This window comes from Hypanus sabinus, chromosome 15, assembly GCF_030144855.1.
Source record: "Hypanus sabinus isolate sHypSab1 chromosome 15, sHypSab1.hap1, whole genome shotgun sequence".
Taxonomy (NCBI): Eukaryota; Metazoa; Chordata; class Chondrichthyes; order Myliobatiformes; family Dasyatidae; genus Hypanus; species Hypanus sabinus.
This window is the reverse complement of record NC_082720.1, coordinates 84,962,883-84,988,015: the sequence shown is the minus strand read 5'-3', so window position 1 is coordinate 84,988,015 and position 25,133 is coordinate 84,962,883. Positions and strand designations below refer to the sequence as shown.

Genomic DNA, 25,133 nt, shown 5'->3' with positions numbered 1-25,133 from the left:
CATCAGAGTCTGGCTTTCTTCTCTGGCAAACAGCAGGATTACAGCAGTGAACCAACAGCACATGGTTCCACACTGCATGTACTAAGTTTCCAATTTCTGCCACAAATTTATGACATAAACCAGAAAGCTATATCCAAGTAGTAGTAGTCTCTTGAAGTCCGAGGAAGACGAATGTGTTGCACAGTCAATGAAAAGTGAATGACCTGAAACATTAGGTTTATTTCTTTTACCACAGATGTTGATTGAACTGTGAAGTGCTTACATAATTTTCTGTTTATACTTTAGTTTTCCTATATCTGCGGTGTTTTGCTAAAGGGCTAAGAATGCAAGCATCATTTCAAAGAGTTATATATGTCTACAGTGAAGGAAAATGGAACTGAGGTGGAAGATTGGTTATGATTTTGATGAAGGAGCCAAATGGTCTGCTCATCCTACTTCTCTTTTTATGACACCTCAGTGACATCACTGCATAAAAATGGAAGGTGACATCAAACAACATCCAGTGCAAAGTCCAAATAACATAAAGTGAAATTAATTGCTGCAATAAACAGGGCAAATTTCAGAAGGTGGAGACGCTGTAGCTTTTGAATTGCTGTCAAAAGTATCAACCCCAAAAAGAAACGCCCTCTCTCATACTTCTTAAAAGACCAGTCACCATTTCTGTTACTTTTTTCTCAAGCCAATCACTTATTTTGTGACATGTAACCTCTTTCTCCAGAAACACAAAATAGGGGAAATAGCATCGTCATTCTGTCAACCCTCTCAGGAATTTCATGCAAATTCCAGAATGTATAGGCCTAGTCAGCTTAATCTTTCAATTTCAGGAATCACATCTAGTGAACCTTCATTGCAGTCTATTTCCCGCAATTCTTTTCCTGATCGATAAATAAAAATATCGTCATATAAAGCCCTTGGTGAGGTTGCCAAGCGTTTGAAAGCCAAAATTTTGCCACAGTTTTTTGAACCCTGAGGGAATTCAGGAGGGGTTCAGGCTTTTGGAACCTCTTAAGGAGAAACGCCATCATTCCCAAAGAAACACAGGGATTCCCCGAAATATTGAGGCGGACGGGTAAAATGAGTGTGTTCGTTGGCATCGATGCCGGCTCCTGGAATGCACGAACGACCGGCCAGCGCTGCGCTGCGCTGCGCTGCCGTCCGGAAGCCGAAGGGCGGCCGAGGCGGGCCGGGCCGGGCCGGGCCGGGCCGGGCCGGGCCCGAGTGCGCCTGCGCGCTGATGTCACTGCGGGCGGGCGGCCATTTTCTTGGCCGGGGAGCTGAAGCCGGAGAGGGATCGGGCGGCGAAGGGCAGTGCTGCCGCTTCGGCTCATCCTATAGACCCTCTCCGACTGAGCGCGTGCTTTCAAATAAACATAGCGCTCACTTTTAAATAGCAGCAGGGGGGACGGGGGCACTCTCCTTTGTGGGCTTTCTCCGTGCAGAGCGTGAATCGGTCGTCCCGCTGCAAGCCGGCGGCGAGCGCGTCGTTTGAGCGATGGACGAGAAGGCGTTCACCAAGGAGCTGGACCAGTGGATCGAACAGCTGAACGACTGCAAGCAACTGACCGAGAGCCAAGTGAAGACGCTGTGCGAGAAGGTGAGCCGGTGCGGGTGGGTTGCCTTTTCCCACAGCCGGGCCCCCCGGGGTGGCCTAGTCCCGGAGCCTCCCGCTAATGTCGCCGCCGCCGCCGCTCAGACACCAAAACACAGGCTGTTTTTTAAAAAAAAAATTACTACTGCGCAAGCAAGGTATCTAAACACTGCCGCCAGGCCCCTCGAAAGACTGGGGGTATTTTGCTTTCGGTGCTCCCAGATTAGGAGCCGGCATTTCTGTGCCGCATAAATTAAACCTTACAAGTGTGCACCTAAAATGGCGCCTTCCGGGCTGCCATTCTCGCGGCTGCAATCCACCGCTCCGAGCAACAGCATAACAATTGCAGACCGATCTCGGGATCATTCTGTCCCCTACCCGCCCTTACTACCCTGTCACCGTCAGTACCAGTTCGGAACTGGTATTAGATTTAAAGGTGTGATTCTCTCGTATTATTTGGACGTCTCCCAAATTTGACGCGGGTGACTGTCGCTTGCTTAGTTTTAACCTTCGTGTTATTTGGATCCGTATTTGATATTTGAAAGTGTAAAATTACTTGTGAGGGAGCATACAACAGAAAGCAGTAGTGCTAAAGAACCGCTGTAATATAACGAGATCAGAATTCCATAGAATATTTTTTTCAGGAAAGAACTTAAGGCTTGTGCATTTAATATCTTAAAAATATTAATAGTTTTAAATTGTGTAATCTTGAAATACTCGGGCAGAATTACCTGCTGCTTTGGCCATCTAGGGAATTCGAGGATGATTTACTTTCATTCTTAGGGATTTGAAGTGGCTGCTGAGAGTAATGTGGCCTGTAGATTTTGCCACAAGGTGAGGATGGGCTAGTAGGAGAGAATGTAGTTCGGCGAGTTTACCATTTGCGCTGTATGTTTGATAAATGGACTTGGTATTCGGAATTGTGTATGGGAGAAGATGGTTATGGCGCATCTGGCATTCTTGTTTTCATTGGTCAGGATATAGAATAAAGTTGGAGTGTAATGCTGCAACACTGATTAGATAGGTTTTGGAGTATTGTGTGTGTAGTTCTGGTTGCAATGTTATAGGAAGGATCTGGTTTTGCTGAAGAGAATGCAGTGCAGAATGTTGTTTGGATTGTAGGATTTGTAGGGTGTTTTGGGCTGGAGGGAAATACATGATGGAGTTCCCTGTGGATTAGTACCAAGGCCATTACAGTACTTAATATATTGTTGACATGGGAATTTGGGAAGTGGTTTTCAAACTTGCTAATAGAGAATTTGATGGCTAACAAATAAAAATTAGGCAATGTTAGAATGTCTGGCAAGTGGCAGTTGAAACTTTATGCTCTGAAGTGTTACATTTTGGTTGGAGGAATGCAAAGAAAAATAAGTTAGACGGTGAAGTTCTAAAGAATACAAGGGCAAGAAAACAATTCTGATTGAGGTCAGAGATGGAATCAGATGCATGTCAGCTCTGATAGGGTTCGCTCTACAAAGCGAAACCTAACATCGTGAATGGTTGTTATGCTTCACTCCCAGATGAGCTCAGCACTTTTTATGCATGCGTTGAAAAGGAGAATAAAATTATACCTGTGCGAATCCCTGCAGTATCTGGTGACCTATGATCTCTGTCTCTGGCTGATGTCAGAACATGTTTAAAAGAGGTTAAACTCTAATGGTGTTTCTGGTAGGGCTCTGAAAAACTGTGCCAGCCAACTGGCAGGAGTGTTCCAGGTCATCTTCAATCTCTCACTGCTGTAGTTGGAGATTTCTGTTTGTTTCAAAATCATACCAGTGCCCAAGAAGAGCAGAGTGAGCTACCTCAACAACTCTTGCCCGGTGGTACACACGTCTATTGTGATGAAGTGCCTTGAGAGGCTGGTCATGACTCGAATCAACTCCTGCCTAAGCAAGGACCTGAACCTGCTGAAGTTTGCCTATCTCTACAATAGGTCTGCAGTGAATGCAAACTCACTGGCTCTCCTCTTGGCTTTGGAACACCCGGATAATAGTAATGCCCACATCAGGCCACTGTTATTGTCTACATCTGAGAATTCAACACAATTATACCCTCAGTTCTAATCAACAAGCTCTAAAACCTGGGCCTTTTTTTTTCTGCTCTGCAACTGGATCCTTGACTTCCTCACTGGGAAACCACAGCCTGTGGATCTGAAATAATATCTCCTAGCCGACAGTCAACACTCGCACATCAAGGTTGCATGCTTAGCCCATTGCTCTACTTTATACCCACGATTCTTGGCTGAATTTCAGGTGGTGATAAGGAGACGTATAGAAGCAAGATGGATCTGCTGGTTGAATGGCATTGTAGCAACAACCTTGCACTCGGTGTCAATAAGACCAAGAAATTGATTGTGGACTGCGAGCAGTTTCAATTTCCTGGGTGTCTCTGAGAAGTTATTGATGCAATTTCAAAGAAGGCACATGGCAGCAATATTCATTATTAGGAGTTTGAAGAGAATTTCTATAGATGTACCATGGAGAGTATTCTAACTGATTGCATCGCTGTCATGTATGGCAGGGCCATTGCATAAGATTGGGAAAAGCTGCAGAATGTTGTGAAGTCTGCCAGCTCCATCATTGGCACCAGCATCCAGGGCACCTTCAGAAAAAATTATGCCTGGAAAAGGTGGCATCCATCATTAAGGACCCCCCCCCCCCCCCCAATCCATCCATATCCATCCAAGACATGCTCTCTTCCCATTGCTCCCATCAAAGAGGAGGAGGTATAGGGGACTGAAGACATGCTCAGTGTTTCTGGAACAGTTTCTCCTCCGTCATCAGATTTCTGAATAGACAATGAACTTGTGACATGAACACTACCTTAGTTTGTTTTACCTTTCTTTGTAATGTATTACTGCTGCAAAACAACACATTTCTTGATATATGCTAGTGATATTAAAGCTGATTCTGAAGATTTCTAGCACCATGCACGTAGATTGTTTAGAAAATATTGGGAAGGGTTAAAAATGTTGCTTTTTAAACTAAGCATATCCCAATGTCTATAAGGTGTACTAGTTTATAAATAGAGCACAAGAGCAAGAAAGCCATGGACCAGTCAGTTTTTAAAAAATCCTACACTGCAGAAACAGGCCCTTTGGCCCAACTCATCCATGCTGACGAAGGTGAGCTTGTCCATTTGCTGAAGTTTCACCCCCTACCCCTCTAAACCTTTCCTCTGTGTGTTTATCCAGGCTCCTTTCAAATGTTGCAAATACCTGCCTCTCCAGTTCCTGTGAAATCTCTCCATTCATGCCTTGCAACTATGTCTTCTAGTTCTTATTCCCCAATGCTGGATAAAAAGACTGCAGATTAACTCTATGCACTTCTGTAGGTTTGCTCCTTCCTTCTAGCCACTGATGGGGAATAAAATCCCAGTTGCCTCAAGCTCTTCATAACTCAGACTCTTGAATCCTAACAACAAACTTATAAATCTCTTCTGCAGAGTTTCCAGCCTGAAGCCATTTTTTTCCCATTGCAGGGTGGCCAAAATTGAAAGCAATATTCCAAATTTTGCCTAACCAGCATCTCATACAGAGATTGTAACCTCTGTACTCAATTCCTTGAGCACTTATGAGGAGGAATGATTTGCAGTCCTGGTGTGTAGAGAACATTTAATGAGAATGGTTGCAAGTATGAGAGACTTGAGTTATGTGGATAAACTAGAGAAATATGTGACAGTTCTTGTAGTGGTCACAAGAAGATCCAGTGGAAGTATTTTAAATAAAGAATAGTACAAACTGAGTAATTGGGTTGAAATAGTTTCCATTGATTAGGTCAGAAATTAGCAGGTGAAGAATGAAAGATTTCAAGAGACATGAGGAAAACAACACTCTTTATACTGGTTAACATCTAGCATGTGCTGCAAAAGGTAGTGATGGCTCAGCATTATCATTGCTTTCAAAAGCAACATTGAAAAGAATCTGAAGGGACAGAATTTCCAGGGCTGGGGTTCGCATCCTGATATTTTGGAATTACGTAATTGTTTTGAAGGAGGGTGTGGTTTTACAAACAGATTGACCTCATTGAAGGAAAAAATGCACATTTGCATTTTCTTGTACATGTGTTCTGTCTCCAGCTGTACTTTAAATGACGTCATAATTTAGCTATTTTTTCTTGCAAACATTTTAATTGCAGGGATAATGTTTTAATTGATACTCAATTTCTTTTATAAGATGTTACATGTGGAAATATCTGCCCTTAAGATGAAAAATAGTATATTTTCTGTCATTGATCCTAATTTGTATTTAATTTTGAATTTAGTTGAAAAATGTTAATAGAGCTTGTGGGGTTTTTTTTCCCCTAAAGGCTAAAATTAATCAATGAACACTACAGCACATAAACAGCCCCATCTAGTCCATGCCGAACTAGCCTGCCAACCTACCCCGGATCTGTATTCCTAGATCCCTCTGTTCTACTGCACTCCTCAGTGCTCTGCTGCTCACCATGTTCGTCTTGCACTCCTTTGTCCTCCAAAAGTGCAACATGTCTGCATTAAATTTCACCCTGTTTTTCCAGTTAGTCCAAATCCCACTCAAGCTATGACAGCTTTCCTCACTGTTCACTACAATTGCAATCTTTTTGTCGTCTGCAAATTTGCTGATCCAGTTAACCACATTATCATCCAGATCACAAACAATAACTGCCCCAGCACCGATCCCTGCAGCACTCCTCTACACACAGGCCTCCAGTCAGAGAGGGGACCATCTACTACCACTCTCTGGCTTTTCCAACATAGCCAATGACTAAATCAGTTTACTGCCTCATCTTGAATGCCAAGTGACTAAACCTTTTTGACAAACCTCCCATGTGAGATCTCATCAAGTGCTTTGTATGAGTTCTTGTAGGCAACATCCACTGTGTTTCCTCCTTCAACTTTCTTGGTAACATCCTCGAAACACTAAGATTGATTAGACACAACCTACCATGCACAAAACCATGTTGTCTATCCCTAACTAGTCCTTGTCTATCCAAATACTTGTGTAGCTGATCCCTTAGAATACCTTCCAATAACTTGCCCACTGTTGATAGGTTCATTGTCCTGTAATTTCCCAGTTTATTAGAGCTTTTCTTCAACAACGGAACATTAGCTTTCCTTCAGTCCTCCAGCACCTCATCTGTAGCTAAAAACTTTAAAAATCTTTCCTAGGACCCTTGTGTATATTGATTTGGGGGTATTAGGATTTCAAGTACCTAAAATTGGCTCTACGTTTAATGTAAAAGCAAAACAATGTTGGAAATCTAAAATGGGAAGCTTAGGGAATAATCAGCAGATCAGGCAGTGCCAGTGGAAAGAGGAACAGAAGCAGGGAATTTGCCAAAGATGTTGATTGTTTCTAGAATGCTGTCTAATCTGAATACTTCTAATATGTTTTATATATAAATGGTAGATTATGTCTTGCAGTGTCACTTGAATATGTATTTTTAGAAGTAACCAATGCATATTCTGACCTCTTTGGTGTGTTTTGGTCTCTAGGAAATGCTTAAATGTTTAATGATACTTGAGGTATTTAACTTGCAATTAATTTTAATGGTTTTCCCCCATTTGAGGTGCAATTACATCTAGCCACAGAACATTTGATTGTTAATATTTCTGATTAAAACAGTGACGTTTCTTAATTTCTTGTTGTTCTGATTTGAACCCAAGACTGTCCCATGGTTGGCTAAAATGTGTGCTGACCTAATGAGCATTCTTTACAATGGGTTCATTATAATGTAGTAAGGCTGCCTTGTATACGTGGTTTGGCTCCTGGTCTCTCTTCCCCCTCCCCCCCCAGTGGATTCTGGGTCAGTCTGCGTGCAAGAATGAGGATAGTACATGACCTGGCATTAATTCTTATCAAATGTTGACATGGTAGCAAGCCATCCAGATGAGGGTGTGCTGTGTCCTATATTGCAACAATGACTACGTTACAAAGGTATTTCAGCTGTAAATCACTTTAGTATATTGCATATTATACAAGGTATTATAAATACAAATCTTTCATCTATTCTCAGCCTGATCCACAAATTGCCATGATACTTAACTGGGCTATGGAGAGATTTGTCATGTGACCAATGGCAGTACTTGTATACACTTTGAATTGAAAAGGGTAAATCAAAGCAACACCCAAGAAATCTTTTGTGTGATATAGGAGTTTTATTTGGATCCAGGTGCTAGTAAGATCTAAAATGTTTGAAGGGAGGTGGCTGAGAATTTGAACTACAAAAGAACACCACATTTTCGATGGAGATGTTCGGATACCATATTGAGCAATGGAAAATGTGCACTGAGCATGTGAAAATTGTTAAAAGTGCATTTTCAGTAGCCAGTAGACGTTGATATAGATCGATTAGAGTTTATTAATGGGAGATTTTAGTAAGGACTTGGTTTTGGGTATTTCAATTTTGAATGTTCAACCATTGCAATTTAATACGTGTTTGCCAAAAATGCAAAATGAAATTGAGCTGTAATTGTATTTCTGTGATACAATGTAGTCTGTAGTCAAGAACTTGAAGATTGTCACATAGATAGACTGCCACTTGAACATAATCTAAATGTATAATTTAATGGGGCAGGTGACCACTTCTTGAAAAACGTACAGAAAATGTCCTTGTGAAGAATTTGACTGCAGAAGTGGCCAAAATTTAGAAAGAGATTTGGTCAAGAGAAAACATTTTACAACATCATGGAGGAAGTAAATATCAAATGAATTTTTAAGGTCAGTTGATGTCATCATGAATGACTTTGGACTTTTTAAGCAGAAAAACATGCAGAAATTTTTGGGGATTGTTTCAAAAAAACACCTTTTTGATTCAAACAATATGCTTTTGAATGGAAGTATCCTACTGTAGATAAAAGATTGTTTTATTATTTTCTAACTAACAAAAACACCTGGTTTATTTTCACATGAACTAAAGTACAGTGAAAAATGCCTTACATACTGTACATACAGATTGAATCCTTAAGAGTGTACAGTACAGATAGACAGCAAAGTTCAAGATCACAACAAGGTAGTTTGTAAGGTCAAAATTCCATCTTATTGTACTCGGGAAATGTTCACTTGTATTGTAACCATGGGCTGCAAACCATCCTTGAGTCTGGTATGTGCTTTCATAATTTTGCATCTTCTGCCTGATAGGTGGTGGGGGGGAGAGAAGAGAGAATGTCCATGGTGGGTGGGATCTTTGATTATGCTGACTGCTGTACTGAGGCAAAGAAAAGTGTGGAGGGGAGGCTGGTTTCCGTCATGAGTTTGAGCTGCATCCACAATTCTATGTAGTTTTTTTTTAGCCACAAGCAGAGCAGTTGTTTTACCAAGCTATGGAACATCTGTTTAGGATGTTTTCTATGGTACATTGAATAAAAATTGGTGAGGGTCGCGGAGGACATGACAAACAACTTTAGCCTCCTGAGGCAGTAGAGGTGCTGGTAAGCTTTCTTGGCTGTGGCATCTGTGTGGTGAGACCTTATCGTCCTTGGCACTGTTGACGTAAACAGGAGCGTGTGCCCTCCCCCCCCCCCCCACCCCCTTTCCTGAAGTTAATAATCAGCCCTTTTGTTCTGCTGAGCTGACATTGAGGGAAAGGTTATTGTGGCACCGAGTCACTAGGCTCTATCTTCTTGCACTGCCACTCAGCATTATTTGAGATACGGCACACCACCAAGACGAAGGAACTGATTCTAGACCAGAGGTCCATGAGCCAGTAATCATCGGAGGATCAGAGGTGGAGAGGGTCAGTAGCTTTAAATTCCTGGTTGTCACTATCTCAGAGGTCCTGTTCTGGACCCATCATATAAATATTATTGTGAAGAAAGCACAGCAGTGCCTCTAATTCCCTCAGGTTTGGTATGTCATCAAAAACCTTGGCACTCTTCTGTAGTTGTGTGGTGGCAACTGTGCCTGTTATGGGAACACCAATGCCTTTGAGTGGAAAACCCTACAAAAGGTAGTGGATTCAGCCCAGTACATCACAGGCAAAACTCCCATAACTATTGAGCACATCTACATGAAATGTTACCATATAAATGCAGCATCCATCATCAAAGATCCTCACTGCCCAGGCAGTGCTCTTTTTTTGCTACTGCCATCGGGTAGAAGATACAGGTACCTTAGGGCTCATACCACCAGGTTCAAGAACAATTCCTATGCCTTACCATCACCTACACTCATTTAAGGACTCATTGTTATTTATTGCTATTTATTTATATCTGCATTTGAACTTTGTTTACAATGTATAGTTCCTGATGTTTACAGTTACTGTTCTATAGATTTTCTAAGTATGCCTGAAGAAAAAAGAATCTCAGGGTTGTATGTGGCGACATGTATAAACACACAAAGTAAATTTTTCTTTGACTCTGACACATTGGTATCATCTGTACTGCCACTCTAAAGGTAGATTTTTGAAGATTGGCTGGTTATTTTTGAATGTACCAAAACTTGCCATTGAAGATTTCAGTTCTGCTCATCATCTTCCTTGAAGAAGGAAACTAAGCCTCAACTTGTTATGTATTTTTCAGGTTGGTTTTTAAAGCTATTTAAAGCTATTCTGTAGTTGTAGGAATTGGAGTAAAGTGAGCACTTTGAATGGTTGGATTATGTATGAACATGTAATGATTTTTTTTTATTTTCCTATAAATTTGCCATAAATAAGTGCACCAGTTTTGAAGTGAATAGTTATTAAATGACATAAATAGAAAAGGGATAAGAACATAAAGCTAAGGCTTATGTTTCTGTATATAATACTGAACAGACTCCTTGGTATTTTTTCTCATTTAAGATGCAGCTATTTTTAAAAAACTTCTATAATCTTTTTTTTTGATGGGGAGGTGAAGATGTGGCTATTTTCATCGATATGAAATTGGATAAGAAGTAACTCATTTAATGCAAATTGCTTTGTGGTATCCTGAGAGGTTTGATTTGGATCTACTTGTGTTTTTCCTATCCACCTCCCACTTAATAACAGAACAAATAGTTAAATGTTGAAAAGCATCAACATCTGAATACCGTCACTCCAAATTAACATTGCACATGATTAACATCTAGGCGGCTATATTGAAGTGGTTTGAATGAACATATACTTTGATAGGCACAATTGAGTGGATCTGATACGTATATTAAAAAAATGTACTTTTATATCTTTGCCTCTGGAACATGTCCATCTTTTTTATTTATGCCTAATTCAAGATGTAACTCTATAAATAGCAACTGGTAAATACATTTGATAATGCACTCAATCTCTATTTTGTAGTCTGTATATTCAAACATGGTGATGTTAGACTTGTCTTTCTGATTTTTAATCATTTGAGGCCATGACCAGATCCGTAACCTTACAAGATGCATCAAATCCCTGGAATTAATTTTGAGGTTATAGTGTGATTTTAAGACAAATCAAGAAACTCTTTAAATATGACAGCTAATTGCACAATTGACAATTAAGCATAGACTTTTGTACAAGGTTTCGTTTGCATTGCAGGGGAAATAAAGGTCATGACTTTAGAGTTTTTGGAGTCTTCTGTGATAAATTTAAAGATAAATGTGGAAAGCAGCTGCAGATGTAAGTCGAAAATAACAAAAAGCAAGAGGTCAGGCAGCTACTGTGGGTGGGAAAGTGGAATTAATGTTTCAGCTCATTCATCAGAAGCACTGACTCGTTCTATACTGCCAGTCTTCTGGGATTAATTTGGTTGAAGAAGATGCATTTCATTTCACTGCATAGCTGAAGATTGTCAAAACCTGCTTGACTGTGTTAAAATTATTAAAGCATTCCGTGTTTCTCTTGTACAGTGAAAGTCATGTCACTTTGCCTCTGGTTCAGCAGAAACCACATTGATTCAGGAAGCAGGTCTTCACCCTTTAGGATGAGACAGTTGTGAAATATTCTGGTAATGATGTTTCTTGTGGATAGCAAGGGGTCACTGAGGTCCTTTGGAACAACACTTACACAAATGTGGCAGATGAGTGTGAATTTGTACTGAAATCTGCTGTGAGATGGAGTTAAGTATTCTCACTAAAGAACAGATGTTTAAGGAAGTCTGGAAAATGTTCCTTTTAGGCTGGATTGGCTAAATCTGTCCCTGATTTCCCTGTTCCAAGCACTCAGTGGGCTGAGGTATTGGGTATCAGAGCTTTTGATGGCTGTTACAGCATTAATGTGTTGTCTGTTGATGAGTTGCTTAGCCTGGATCTTACCATCCACTGTTCTTTCTATACCGCACCTTTTGCCACAGGAATTCGTTACCACCTTATGTTTACTCTGCAATGGTGTACTGGAAAAACCATTCTTAGCAAACCCCAGTGTCAAACAAGAGTGTGTCTTTACCTTGTTTTGCCTTTTTTTAGCTGAGGTTTCTCATCTCCCCTCCAACAAATATCGTTCAGAATGTAGTGATCATCAGGAATAATGGGAAGCCAAACAGCCTAAAATAAGTACAGAATAGAACCAAAATTACCCAGACTGTAGTATATAGATAATGGTTGTTTCTGTGTACACGCAAAGGCTAAGCTCCCAACCCCCATTACTGAAATTAGCCGAAGAGGTTAGGCTACACACTTGCCCATCTGCAAGATTGAAGTTTACTACCAACCTGCCCCTGTTGTATTGCTGTCCTCTGACACTAAAAGTTCATATTAAAACAGTGGAAAATCTGGACCACTTCCTGTATCGACACAGCAGCTTCTGCAAGTTTTAATTTTATAATTAAGTTTTAACTAGTATTGAGGTTTGATGTTCTCAATGTTTTATACTTGGAATTATTTGAAGATGATGTCCTTTACAGATTTGTACATTATCATTGGAAGAGATTGGATTAACAGGTGGAATTCTCATGAGCTGTGCAAGGGAGAATGATGTATTTTAATGCAAAATAAATATTTGAACTAAAATAGAAAGTGCTGAAAATATATGGGTCAGACAACATCTAATAATGTAGGAACAAAGTTTTAAGGCATTCACCTGATCTCTTGAGAAAGTAGAGTGTCTGTTTCAGATTTGAACTATAAATGTTCCCTCCTTGAAATGCCTGCTTCCCAGGTCTCCAATAACTTCTGTAACTGCTGCTAAAATCTCTGCCTTTTGAGAAACTTCCCAATAATTTATAGTTGTGCCAGGAATTATCTTTTGGATTAATGATGTAAGAGCAACACATCAGCATTGTTTTGCTATTTGGTAATGGTAGTGAAACTATCAGTAGAATTTTTCTTTTACAGCCAATATCTGAATATCCATCTTATTTCTGTGGATTATGGTAAAGGTAGATCCATGCATATTAGATTTAAACTGTCAAGTATATGTTCAGGAACATCTTAATTTAAGTGTCGATTTTCTTCTAATCACGTACTTAAAAGTTGATCCTTTGTTTCTTGCTGTTGACAATGAATGTCGAAAATAAAGACAAAATAAAAGCAGCTTCAGTTATTTCATCATTATTATTTCTTATCTGTTGCTACATATTTTAAAATTGGTATCTGTATTGATATAATCAAATAGGTCAATGTGAACTAATTTTTTAATTTTCTTGTTTAGGCTAAAGAAATCTTGACAAAGGAATCAAATGTGCAGGAGGTCCGATGTCCTGTTACCGTCTGCGGCGATGTCCATGGGCAATTTCATGATCTCATGGAACTTTTTAGAATTGGAGGCAAATCACCAGATACAAATTATCTTTTTATGGGAGATTATGTTGACCGAGGTTATTATTCAGTTGAAACAGTCACACTCCTTGTAGCCCTTAAGGTATCTATTTTTATTTGCAAAATATTAAAGTTCTAATCTTTTCAAAAAATTGATTTTTTTGGTAAGATGTACTATAAACTTTTCACTTTAGTCTCATTAGAGTTAATTTGGTTTGTGACTTCTGAGAAGGCAACACCATTTTGTAGCATTTGTAGAAAACTGCTTAGCATATAGGGGAAGATATGGTAGCATAGTGGTTAGCACAATGCTTTACAATACCAGCGACCCTGGTTCAATTCCTACCTGCTGTCTGTAAGAAGTTTGTACATTCTCCCCTGTGACCGTGTGAGTTCCCTCCAGGTGCTCTGGTTTCCTGTCACAGTCCAAGGACGTACCAGTTGGTAGGTTAATTGGTCATTGTAAGTTGTTCTGTGATTAGGCTAGGATTAAATTGGGGATCGCTAGGTGGCATGGCTGGAAGGGCCGTAAGGGCTATTCTGAGCTGTATTTAATAAAATAAAAACAATATGCACTTTGTATACATTCCAGCAACAAGCCATTCAGCTTCTGCTCAGATGAATGAGATGCTTAATTCAGCACTAATACATCATGTTTACTTTGATTGGATATCAATGCTTTACTCTATTGTGTTAAAGGATGCCCTGACAGTGATTCTCGGCATGACGGATCACCTGATTTCTTGGCTGTTATCTCATCAGGTTGCCTATCTAGAAAGAGAAGGCTGTTTGATAGGATCACCATATAAAGGTGCACAGGATTCTGTCTAATACAAGCTGTTCTTAGAGACGTGTTTCGCCAAATGTTATTGGTTAGAAAAGCACCTATCTGGTGATACTGTATAGATGATCTTCTTTTTGCTGACATCTCAGCAAAGTGTAAGACAGGACTAAATGTTGCAAGCAGACACTATGGTCTGGGGCTACTTGCTGAGGACATGCTGAAGATGGATGTAGTCATTGCATGGGTTGTGTGGGGAAAGACAATTTGAGGCCCATTTTGCTACTGCACTCTAATCTCTTTTAAAAACCCCATTAACTATCTTATCAAGGTTGTATATAAAGACTAATGATACGCTATTATTAAGCACTGGAATACTATAAAGTGATGAAAGTGTTGAGTTGAATGTCAGTAATTACTTTATTATGATTATGTACTGAGGTGCAGTGGTAAAACTTTATTTTGCATGTCATCTGTACATTAACATTTTGAATATTGCATTCATTTGTAATGTTTATGAATATTCTGGGGAACAAAATCAATACTTACCAAATTCATCAACTGGAATATTCAAGTATTGTTAATTGACATATCAATATACCTTCTAAATAATGGAAGGAAGGATGTTATCATAATGAAGTTGCCTTCTAATATCTTCGAGAAATATCACTAAGTATAGCTGCATTTCTGCAGATGGTGAAAACGATAACCAGCTAATTACTTCAGTCTAATATTAAAGTCTCTTTTCAGTTTGAAATTAACTATTTTGGTAGCTAAATTAAGGTAGCATTGGTCTTTTAGAAAATTGTTTAGTTGTCAAAATTCTAACTAAAAATGTGTTGTGTTTATTATAAGAATTAAGCTATAAGAATCAAAAGATCTTGTTTTACTAAGGTGGATGAGCCAGCATGGCTTTGCTTATAAAAATGATTTTGTTTCAGGTACGTTATCGTGAACGTATCACAATACTTAGAGGGAATCATGAAAGCAGACAAATTACACAAGTGTATGGCTTCTATGATGAATGTTTAAGAAAATATGGAAATGCCAATGTGTGGAAATATTTTACTGATCTCTTTGATTACCTTCCGCTCACTGCCTTGGTAGATGGTCAGGTGAGTGTTTTTTTTTATGCTGATTTAACCCAGAACTAGTTGAGTCTGTTTGTATAATGGTCGTGATAGGTGATTTACAATACAAATGTTGCCTCCATTTTCAAAATATTCCAATTGATAGCATGCAGTCGTATATTGGTTTCAATCTCTGGTTGATATTTGAAACTATATGCTTAATAACAACAGTGGTATGTTAATTTCTGAAAGCTAACAAACTTTCAGGCTGAGTTGTACCTTAAATTATTGCTGTTGATCTCTTTTAGATCTTCTGTCTCCATGGAGGCCTTTCTCCTTCCATTGATACACTGGATCACATCCGAGCACTAGACCGCCTTCAGGAGGTTCCACATGAGGTATGCTTTTCAAATGCCTTGAGTGGTAGTTGACTGTCGTATCTGTCAATGTCAGGAAACGTGCAGGAAAGTTTTAAAATGGGAAAAGCCGTTGCACTGGGGCAGTTCTGCTCAACCCCAGAAGTCCAGGTCCAGTGGTATGAGTGGTTGTCAAAACTGGGATCTTCCTTGATTGCAGTGGATGATTGTGACTACTTCTGTGTCTCATCGCTCTCCATGGGGCCTTCCTGTCTGTTGAATCTCGCTGTTGATCTCATCCGCCCAGTCTGCAAGGGATTACTTCGCATCCATTGACTAGACATGTCCCTGTCTCCCCGGGGTATGAGGCCTGCTTTCTACTCCCACCTGGTTTAGCCTGCCTGTCGAAGCAGTGCACCAGGGTGTGGCTGCTTTTGCATGCAAATAGCTACTTGGAACCACACTCGAGAGATGAGTGTTTGGTGGGGACCAAAGGTGAGTAACTGTACCATACTAGACATGACAAGCCCCTTCTTCAGAGATACTAGCCTTCCTTGGACACCTCATACACCCCAAATGCCAGTAAGTATTTACTGCCTAAATATCTAATGAAACACTTAGTTCTCATGGGTTTGTTTTTTTTTGTTTTTAGGGTCCAATGTGTGATTTGCTATGGTCGGATCCTGATGACCGTGGGGGCTGGGGCATATCCCCCAGGGGTGCTGGTTACACCTTTGGTCAGGATATTTCTGAGACTTTTAACCATGCGAATGGCCTTACGTTGGTCTCACGAGCACATCAACTGGTGATGGAGGTAAAGTACTGTTTAAGAAATTTATGCTCTGAATTTAAAATCCATATTGACTTGATCATTAACAATACACAGCCACTTTCAAACAGACAGGAGCATAAAATGCTCACAGTGCTAAAAGTTCAAGGTAAATTTGTTATCAGAAAGCATTTATGTCACCATATACAACCCTGAAATTCATTGACATTCGGGCATATTCAATAAACCCATAGAACAATAACCATTACAGTCAATGAAGACTACTCCCAACTTGGGTGTGCAACCAGCAAGTAAAAGACAGCAAACTGCAAATAAAAATATAATAAATAAATAAATAAACAAACAAATAATAAATACAGAGAACCTGAGATTGAGTCTTGGAAAGTGAGCCTGTTGGTTTTGGGATCACTTCGGTGATGGGGTACGTCAAGTTGAGTCCAGTTATCCCCTTTTGGTTCAAGAGTCTGATAGTTGAGGAATAGTAACTACAAACCCCATTTCCAGAAAAGTTGGGATATTTTCCAAAATGCAATAAAAACAAAAATCTGTGATGTGTTAATTCACGTGAACCTTTATTTAACTGACAAAAGTACAAAGAAAAGATTTTCAATAATTTTACTGACCAACTTAATTGTATTTTGTAAATATACACAAATTTAGAATTTGATGGCTGCAACACACTCAACAAAAGTTGGGACAGAGGCATGTTTACATCACCTTTCCTTTTAATAACACTTATTAATCATTTTGGAACTGAGGATACTGCGGTAATTGTAGTAGATTTGCAATTGGAAATTTTGTCCATTCTTGATATAAGACTTCAGCTGCTCAACAGTCCATGGTCTCCGTTGTCTGATTGTCCTCTTCATGATGCGCCATACATTTTCAATAGGAGATAGATCTGAACTGGCAGCAGGCCAGTCAAGCGCACGCACTCTGTGTCTGCAAAGCCACGCTGCTGTAGCCCATGCAGAATGTGGTCTGGCATTATCCTGCTGAAATAAGCATGGATATCCCGGGAAGAGATATCACCTTGATGGCAACATATGTCTCTCAAAAATCCTAATATACGCCTCAGAGTCAATGGTACCTTCACATACATGCAACTCACCCATGCCGTAGGCACTGTTGCACCCCCATACCATCACAGATGCTGGCTTTTGCACCTTTCGCTGATAACAATCAGGATGGTCGTTTTCATCTTTGGCACGGAGAACTCGGCGCCCGTTTTTTCCCGAAAATGAGCTGAAATGTGGACTCATCTGACCACAGCACACAGTTCCACAGTCTTTCGGTCCATCTGAGATGAGCTCGGGCCCAGAGAGCTCGCCAGCGTTTCTGCATAGAGTTGATGTATGGCTTCCTCCTTGCGTAATACAGTTTCAAGTTGCATTTCTGGATGCAGCGACGGACTGTGTTAAGTGACAATGTTTTTCCGAAGTACTCCCGAGCCCAGATGGCTTTAAGTGTCACATTAGGGGAAGTAGAGTCTGTGTGGATTGAGCTGAGGAACAGTAAGGGTAAAAAGACCCTAATGGGTGTTGTGTACAGGCCCCCAAACAGTAGCGTGGATATTGGGTACAAGTTGATTAGGGGGTTAACATTGGCATATGCTAAAGGTAATGCAGTCGTTATGGGAGATTTCAACATGCAGGTGAACTGGGAGAATCAGGTAGGTGCTGGACCCCAGGATAGGGAGTTTGTGGAGTGTCTAAGGGATGTATTTTTGGAACAGCTTGTGCTTGAGCCAACCAGGAACGAGGCTATTTTGGACTTGGTGATGTGTAATGAACAGGAATTGATAAGTGATCTTGATTAGGAAGTAGTGATCATAACATGATAAGTTTTTATCTACAATTTGAGAGGGATAAGGGCAGATCAGAGGTGTCAGTGTTGCAATTAAATAAAGGAGACTACGGAGCCATGAGGGAAGAGCTGGCCAAAGTTAAATGGGCGGATGCCCTGGCTGGAAAGACAGTGGATCAGCAGTGGCAAATATTCTTGGGGATAATACAAAAGATGCAAAAGCAGTTCATTCCAATGAGACGGAAGGATTCAAAGAGGGGGAAGGGGCCACAGTGGTTGACAAAGGAAGTCAGAGATTGTATAGCATTAAAGAAAAAGAAGTATGACAGGGCTAAGATGAGTGGGAATACAGATGATTGGGAAAGTTTTAAGGAACAGCAGATCTTAACTAAAAAAGCAATACTGAGAGAAAAAATCAGGTATGAGCTCAGTCTAGCCAGGAATATAAAAGGGGACAGCAAAAGCTTTTTTAGCTATGTGAAGAGAAAGAAGATAGTTAAGAACAATGTTGGCCCCTTGAAGAATGAATTGGGAGAAATTGTTATGGGAAACAGGGAAATGGCAACAGAATTTAATGCGTACTTTAGATCTGTCTTCACCAGGGAGGACAAAAGCAATCTCCCAGATGTATGGATGGGCCAGGGTCATAAGATATCAGAGGAATTGAGACAGATTGACATTAGGAAAGAAACTGTGATGAGTAGACTGGTAGGACTGAAGGCTAATAAATCCCCGGGTCCAGATGGTCTGCATCCGAGGGTTCTAAAAGAGGTGGCTCAGGAAATTGCGGATGCGTTGGTAATCATTTTCCAATGTTCCTTAGATTCAGGATCAGTTCCTGAAGATTGGAGAGTGGCTAATGTTATCCCACTTTTCAAGAAGGGAGGGAAGGAGAAAACGGAGAACTATCGCCCTGTTAGCCTAACGTCAGTGGTGGGGAAGATGCTTGAGTCCATTATTAAGGACGAAATAGTGGCACATCTTGATGGCAGTAATAGGATTAGGCCGAGCCAGCATGGATTTACCAAGGGCAAATCATGCTTGACTAATCTGTTGGAGTTTTTTGAGGGTGTAACAAGGATGTTAGACGAGGGTAAGCCAGTGGATGTTGTGTACCTAGATTTTCAGAAGGCATTCGATAAGATGCCACATAGGAGATTGGTGAGTAAAATCAGAGCTCATGGCATTGGGGGCAGGGTTTCAACATGGATAGAAAACTGGTTGGCAGATAGAAAGCAAAGGGTAGCAGTGAATGGGTGTTTCTCAGACTGGTTGGAGGTGACTAGTGGGGTACCACAGGGCTCTGTATTGGGACCACAGCTCTTTACGATTTATGTCAATGATTTAGATGAGGGCATTGAAAACTATATCAGCAAGTTTGCTGATGATACTAAACTGGGTGGCAGTGTGACATGCGAAGAGGACGTTAGGAGAATACAGGGAGACTTGGATAGGCTGGGTGAGTGGGCAGATACTTGGCAGATGTCATTCAATGTGAATAAATGTGAAGTTATCCACTTTGGAAGCAGGAACAAGAGGGCAGAGTATTGTCTGAACGGTGTAGAGTTAGGTAAGGGAGAAATGCAAAGAGACCTCGGAGTCCTAGTTCATCAGTCAATGAAGGTGGATGAGCAACTGCAACAGGCAGTGAAGAGGGCAAATGGAATGTTGGCCTTTATTACAAGAGTACAAGAGCAAGGATGTCCTTTTGCATTTGTACAGGGCCCTGGTGAAACCACACCTGGAATATTGTGTACAGTTTTGGTCTCCAGGTTTAAGGAAGGACATTCTGGCAATTGAGGAAGTGCAGCATAGATTCACTAGGTTGATTCCTGGGATGGCAGGGCTGTCTTACGCAGAGAGATTGGGTTTGTACACGCTGGAATTGAGGAGATTGAGAGGGGATCTGATTGAAACGTTTAAGATAATTAAAGGATTTGATAGGATTAAGGCAGGAAATATGTTCCAGATGTTGGGAGAGTCCAGTACCAGAGGGCATAGATTGAGAATAAGAGGTCAGTTATTTAAAACAGAGTTGAGGAAGAGCTTCTTCTCCCAGAGAGTTGTGGAGGTGTGGAATGCACTGCCTCGGAAGACGGTGGAGGCCAATTCTCTGGATGCTTTCAAGAAGGAGCTAGATAGATATCTGATGGATAGGGGAATCAATGGATATGGGGACAAGGCAGGGACTGGGTATTGATAGTGAATGATCAGCCATGATCTCAGAATGGCGGTGCAGACTCGAGGGGCCGAATGGTCTACTTCTGCACCTATTGTCTATTAGCATGACAGTTTCTTAGGCAGTGCCGCCTGAGGGCTCGAAGATCACGGGCATTCAACATTGGTTTCCGACCTTCCCCTTTATGCAGTGAGATGTCTCTGAATTCTCTGAATCTTTTCACAATATTATGTACTGTAGATGTTGAAAGTCCCAAATTCTTTGCAATCTTGCGTTGGGAAATGTTCCTTTTGAACTAACAATTCTCTTACGAATTTTGGCAGAAAGGGGTGAGCCACGACCCATCCTTGCTTGCAAAGACTGAGCCTTTGATGGATGCTACTTTTATACCCAGTCATGATACCTCACCTGCTACTAATTAGCCTGCTTAATGTGGAGTCTTCCAAACCGGTGTTACTTCAATATTCTGTGCACTTTTCAATCTTATTTTAACTCTGTCCCAACTTTTGTTGAGTGTGTTGCAGCCATCAAATTCTAAATTTGTGTATATTTACAAAATACAATTAAGTTGGTCAGTAAAACTATTGAAAATCTTTTCTTTGTACTTTTGTCAGTTAAATAAAGGTTTACATGAATTAACATATCACAGATTTTTATTTTTATTGCATTTTGGAAAATATCCCAACTTTTCTGGAAATGGGGTTTGTATTTCTGAACTTGGTGGTGAGTTCTGAGATTCCTGATGGCAGCAGGGAGAAGAGAGCATGTCCTGGATGGCAGAGGTATCTGATGCTGCTTTCCTGTGACAACATTTTGTGTAGATGTGATGTCATAATCACTACTTTTAGTAAGATTTTCTGTTCAAGGGCATTGTTTCTGTACCAGGCTATGATTTAGCCAGTCAATACTCTCCTTTACACATCTGTAGAAACTTGTCAAGCTTTTAGATATTATGCTAAATGTTTGCAAACTCTTAAGGAAATGGAGAGGCCCTGCAGTGCTTTCTCCATAATTACACCTATGTGCTGAGCCCACGACTAGTCCTCTGAAATGATAACACTGAGGAATTTAAAGTTGCTGACCTCTCCACCTTTGATCCAACAATAAGGACTAGTTTCCTTCTGAAGCCAATTATCAGTCTCTTGGCCTTACTGACTTTGAAGGAGAGCTGGAATTGGCACCACTCAAGCAGATTTTCAATCTCCCGCCTATATGCTGATTCATCGCCACCCTTGATTCTGCCTACGTCAGCAAACTTGGATATGGCATTGGAGCTATGCTTAACCACACCGTCAAATGTAATGTGAGTAGAGCAGGGGGCTAAGCACACAGCCTTGTGGTGCACATGTGCTGATGGAAATTGTCAAAGCGATTTTGCTGATCCAAACTGTCTCAGGTCTGCAAGTCAGGAAGTTGAGGATCCAATTGCCCAAGGAAGTATTAAGGCCAAGGTCTCAAAAATATACGTGAAGTTTAAATATGGCAAAAAAATTGCCAAAAGATGAGCAATTTCAAATCACCTAAATAATACTGGTTCCAGTAACTCTTAGTTCATTAAACCCCAAGTATCGAACTATTTTGTAGATATTTGTTCTTCAAATTTTAATGTCAGAATTGCAGGTTGATCTGACATTTTTTGACAGTGGGGAGGGAAGAAAAAGATTAGAGTGACCCTTAGAAAGAATGGGAACCCATAATCATTCTGGTGGAAGTAACAAGCAGGAAAGTAAAAACAATTTCTCTATCATCAGTTGCTGGAGCATCATGTGTAGGCATTTTGTCCTGATAGTACACTCTTAAGGCTGCCTACTTTCTGAATGAAGATCAAGATCATTTTAACTTTTGTTTAGTCTATCCTTGTCTGGCAAGGTTAAATAATCAGTCTAAGTACATGCTGTCTAAATTTAATCTACAGATCTTTATGCAGTTGCATTGAGCCCTTGTGCTAGACTAATTAGCCTGACAATTTTTTTTGTCTGGGAATTATTTTTGGAGCTCTTTGAACTCGTTGCAAAGCCTGTTGTACGTAGGCACAATTCTGAAGTTGTTAGTTAGCAAGCATCCTGTATAATGACTAAATTGTTTATATTAGAACATTTTATAATATTGCAATTTCTGTCAATAGGGTTACAACTGGTGCCATGATCGCAACGTAGTGACAATTTTCAGTGCTCCAAACTACTGTTATCGATGTGGGAATCAAGCTGCAATAATGGAACTTGATGACACCCTTAAATATTCTTTGTAAGTGATGCATATTTCCATATAAAGATTCTTGTAGGTAATATTTTTGTTTTAAATGCTTATGTTAATTGGTAAGATAATTTATAATTGGAAATTGCATGTGAACTGTACTAATTCCTGGATCAGAGCTGAACAAATGTGCCAATTTGCAGTTCTCAAAATGATGTATTTAAATAAATCATTGAAGTATTGTTATTTCAAATCTAAACTCTTCCATAGAGTGCTCCAAGTTTACCTAACACCATTTCAGTGTTACTTTGAATTTTATGGAGGATGTTGTTATTAAATGGTGGCTATCGTAGCAACAGTTCAGATATGCTACTTGGGGCTGTAAATTGTAAATCTGTATTCCTGATCTCCCATCTCCCTCCATTGGAACAAAGCTCTTATTATTTGCCTTCAATGAAGGCAGACTGTTTTTTGGTGAAACATATCTTCGTTTTTATTGGCCAGAGTTAATTTTCCATCTTTGAATCGTGAGCTTCTGTTTATAAATGGGATTTTTTTTTCAGAATTAGATTAATGACATTTAATCATCTGAATGTCTTGAAATTGAACGTTTTGTTTTTGAGTGTTTCTTTAACATATGGGATGAAGGCATAAGAAAACTATATTTTCTAAGATGGATTGTTCCTTAACATTAATCTGTTAAAATGATGTGTGCTTTATTATTTATTTCTTTTCAGGCCAGTATTTGATTAGCATAATAAGGTTTAAGATGTGGTCACTGCCTAATGTTTTAATGGTTGTTCTCCTACTTCCACAGCCTACAGTTTGATCCTGCGCCTCGCAGAGGTGAACCACATGTGACTCGTCGCACCCCAGATTATTTCCTGTAAAATCTTTTGTACAGTATTGCCATTAATTAAACGTTGGCCTGACAGAATTGGAAGAGCAACAGTAACTTCAGATTATAAGTGAGAATCTCAAACATTCAGAAACCTGTCATCACGGACCAAAAGATGTGCCATAATAAATACAATCCTCAGTCTGCAAACATCTCATTGTTCTACTTGAGCACCTGTTCATCAATGCATGCTGATGCGTGAAAGTTATGGGTTGAGAACCGTGGTTTGAGCCTAGTTTGTAGTTACTTTTGCTTTTTCAGAGATTGCAGAGATAAAGATGTAAACATTAAAACCTGCACCTCGTGATAATTCATTTAGCTATAGCATACCAAGCATGACTTGTAGATAAACAATAGCAGTAAACAATCAATGGAGCTTAAAAGAACATTTTAAAATACAACAGCTTCTATTTGTGTTAGTACTGAAATCTTGTTTCAGGGAATACTGTTTAATTTAATTTGTCTCTACTGTTTCCGATGTATTTTTCATAATGTCCAATTCAAATAAGTTGTATGGAACAAAACTTTCCTTTTAAAAAATCATGGCAGATGTCTGCTATGTCATTTTCCATAAAATTATGAACCAAGAATTGAGATTTCAGATTTTAACTGTATTGGGATGGAAGACTATGTAAAATGGTTACACTAATATTTTAGTTGTGTATCAAAGGCTCCAGGTTAAAATAATAAAAGACTGAAATTGCTCGTACAGGATATGTTTTTGCATTTGAGAGGAACCAAATGGCCAATTTGCATCTCCTTAGTTTCCCTATGAAATGTTAACAGAATTGAGGAAAATGCATAACAAGACACAAGTATCCAGCATAAAGTTAGATCAAACCTCTCCTCATTGACTAATATAAATGCTTTTGCATGTGTTGTAATTAGTTTTGAAGCACCAAGACCATAGCCAGTATTACATCGTTCCTCATTTTCTAAAACCAATCCTTCAGTTTTCCCTGGCAGTAATTTATATAAAAAAAATATTGTGCTGTCTTTCTGATATTCATATATTTAAATTTAGCTAAATCCTGCACCATCCAATTTCAACAAAATACGTAATCTAACTTCAATTAAAAAGTTTCCTTTTTTGTAGTTATGCTGTGTTTGGGTTTACTTTTTTCTGTTTGCTCTGTTGATGATCCAGTTGTTGGGACCATTGAGTTGCCATATTGATTTGGTACTGACTTGCAAATTTATAAATGCTTGTCATAATATTTGATTCAATGTTTGTCTTGGTCTTTCTCTGGTCATGGCACTCTTATGTGTGAGAATTCTGGCTTTAAAAATATGGTGAGCCAGAAGAGGGAGAAAATACACATTGCATGAAAAGGTTTAATGAAGAGGAATAGGTGAGAGTTTGTGTTGAGTACTGGTTGGTCTTGATTTAATTCCTGAGCTGTAAATCTGTAAATAGCTGTTTTATGAAGCCTAAATCAGAATCAATAACCTAATTCTATTGCATTTTAACAGAAGTAGAAGCTTACAGCGTGGAAAGTTGTAATTAACCATTCACACTGTGCTTGTTTGTTTACGTATATCTATAATCACTTATAAAAGGTTTAGTTCCATATTAATGCATGAAGGAGAGTTTCTAAGGATTGTTTCATCAATTAAGAGTAACACAGAGGGAGAAAAAAATTGCAAAATCATGTGATTTTGATAAGATTACTGGTACAGCCACTAAACTTTGAAGAAAAGAATCTTGAGTTGAAATATTTTTCTTGTCCTTTGAAGTTTAGGTCTTTGATTTATTTCTTTACCGTTTGTCTAAACTTCATGTAATGACAACAACTTTTTTTGTGTCAATGATCTGAAGACACAAAATTGTACCAGACCAATATGTTGAATTTTAGCCTCA

General features: G+C 39.6%; 1 protein-coding gene across 2 annotated transcripts; it reads left to right on the top strand.

Annotated features, from left to right (window-relative positions):
- The first annotated feature begins 1,235 nt into the window (after positions 1-1,235).
- LOC132405647 (serine/threonine-protein phosphatase 2A catalytic subunit alpha isoform) lies at positions 1,236-23,981 on the top strand. Of its 2 annotated transcripts, XM_059990636.1 has the most exons (8): positions 1,236-1,594; positions 8,146-8,288; positions 13,093-13,302; positions 14,922-15,095; positions 15,359-15,448; positions 16,059-16,220; positions 22,307-22,425; positions 23,192-23,981. In XM_059990636.1, the coding sequence occupies exons 3-8, from the start codon at positions 13,186-13,188 to the stop codon at positions 23,262-23,264; spliced, it is 735 nt and encodes a 244-aa protein (XP_059846619.1). In that variant the 5' UTR covers positions 1,236-1,594; positions 8,146-8,288; positions 13,093-13,185; the 3' UTR covers positions 23,265-23,981. The 2 variants fall into 2 exon arrangements, with proteins under 2 accessions (XP_059846619.1, XP_059846618.1); XM_059990635.1 differs by lacking the exon at positions 8,146-8,288.
- Positions 23,982-25,133: the final 1,152 nt, after the last annotated feature.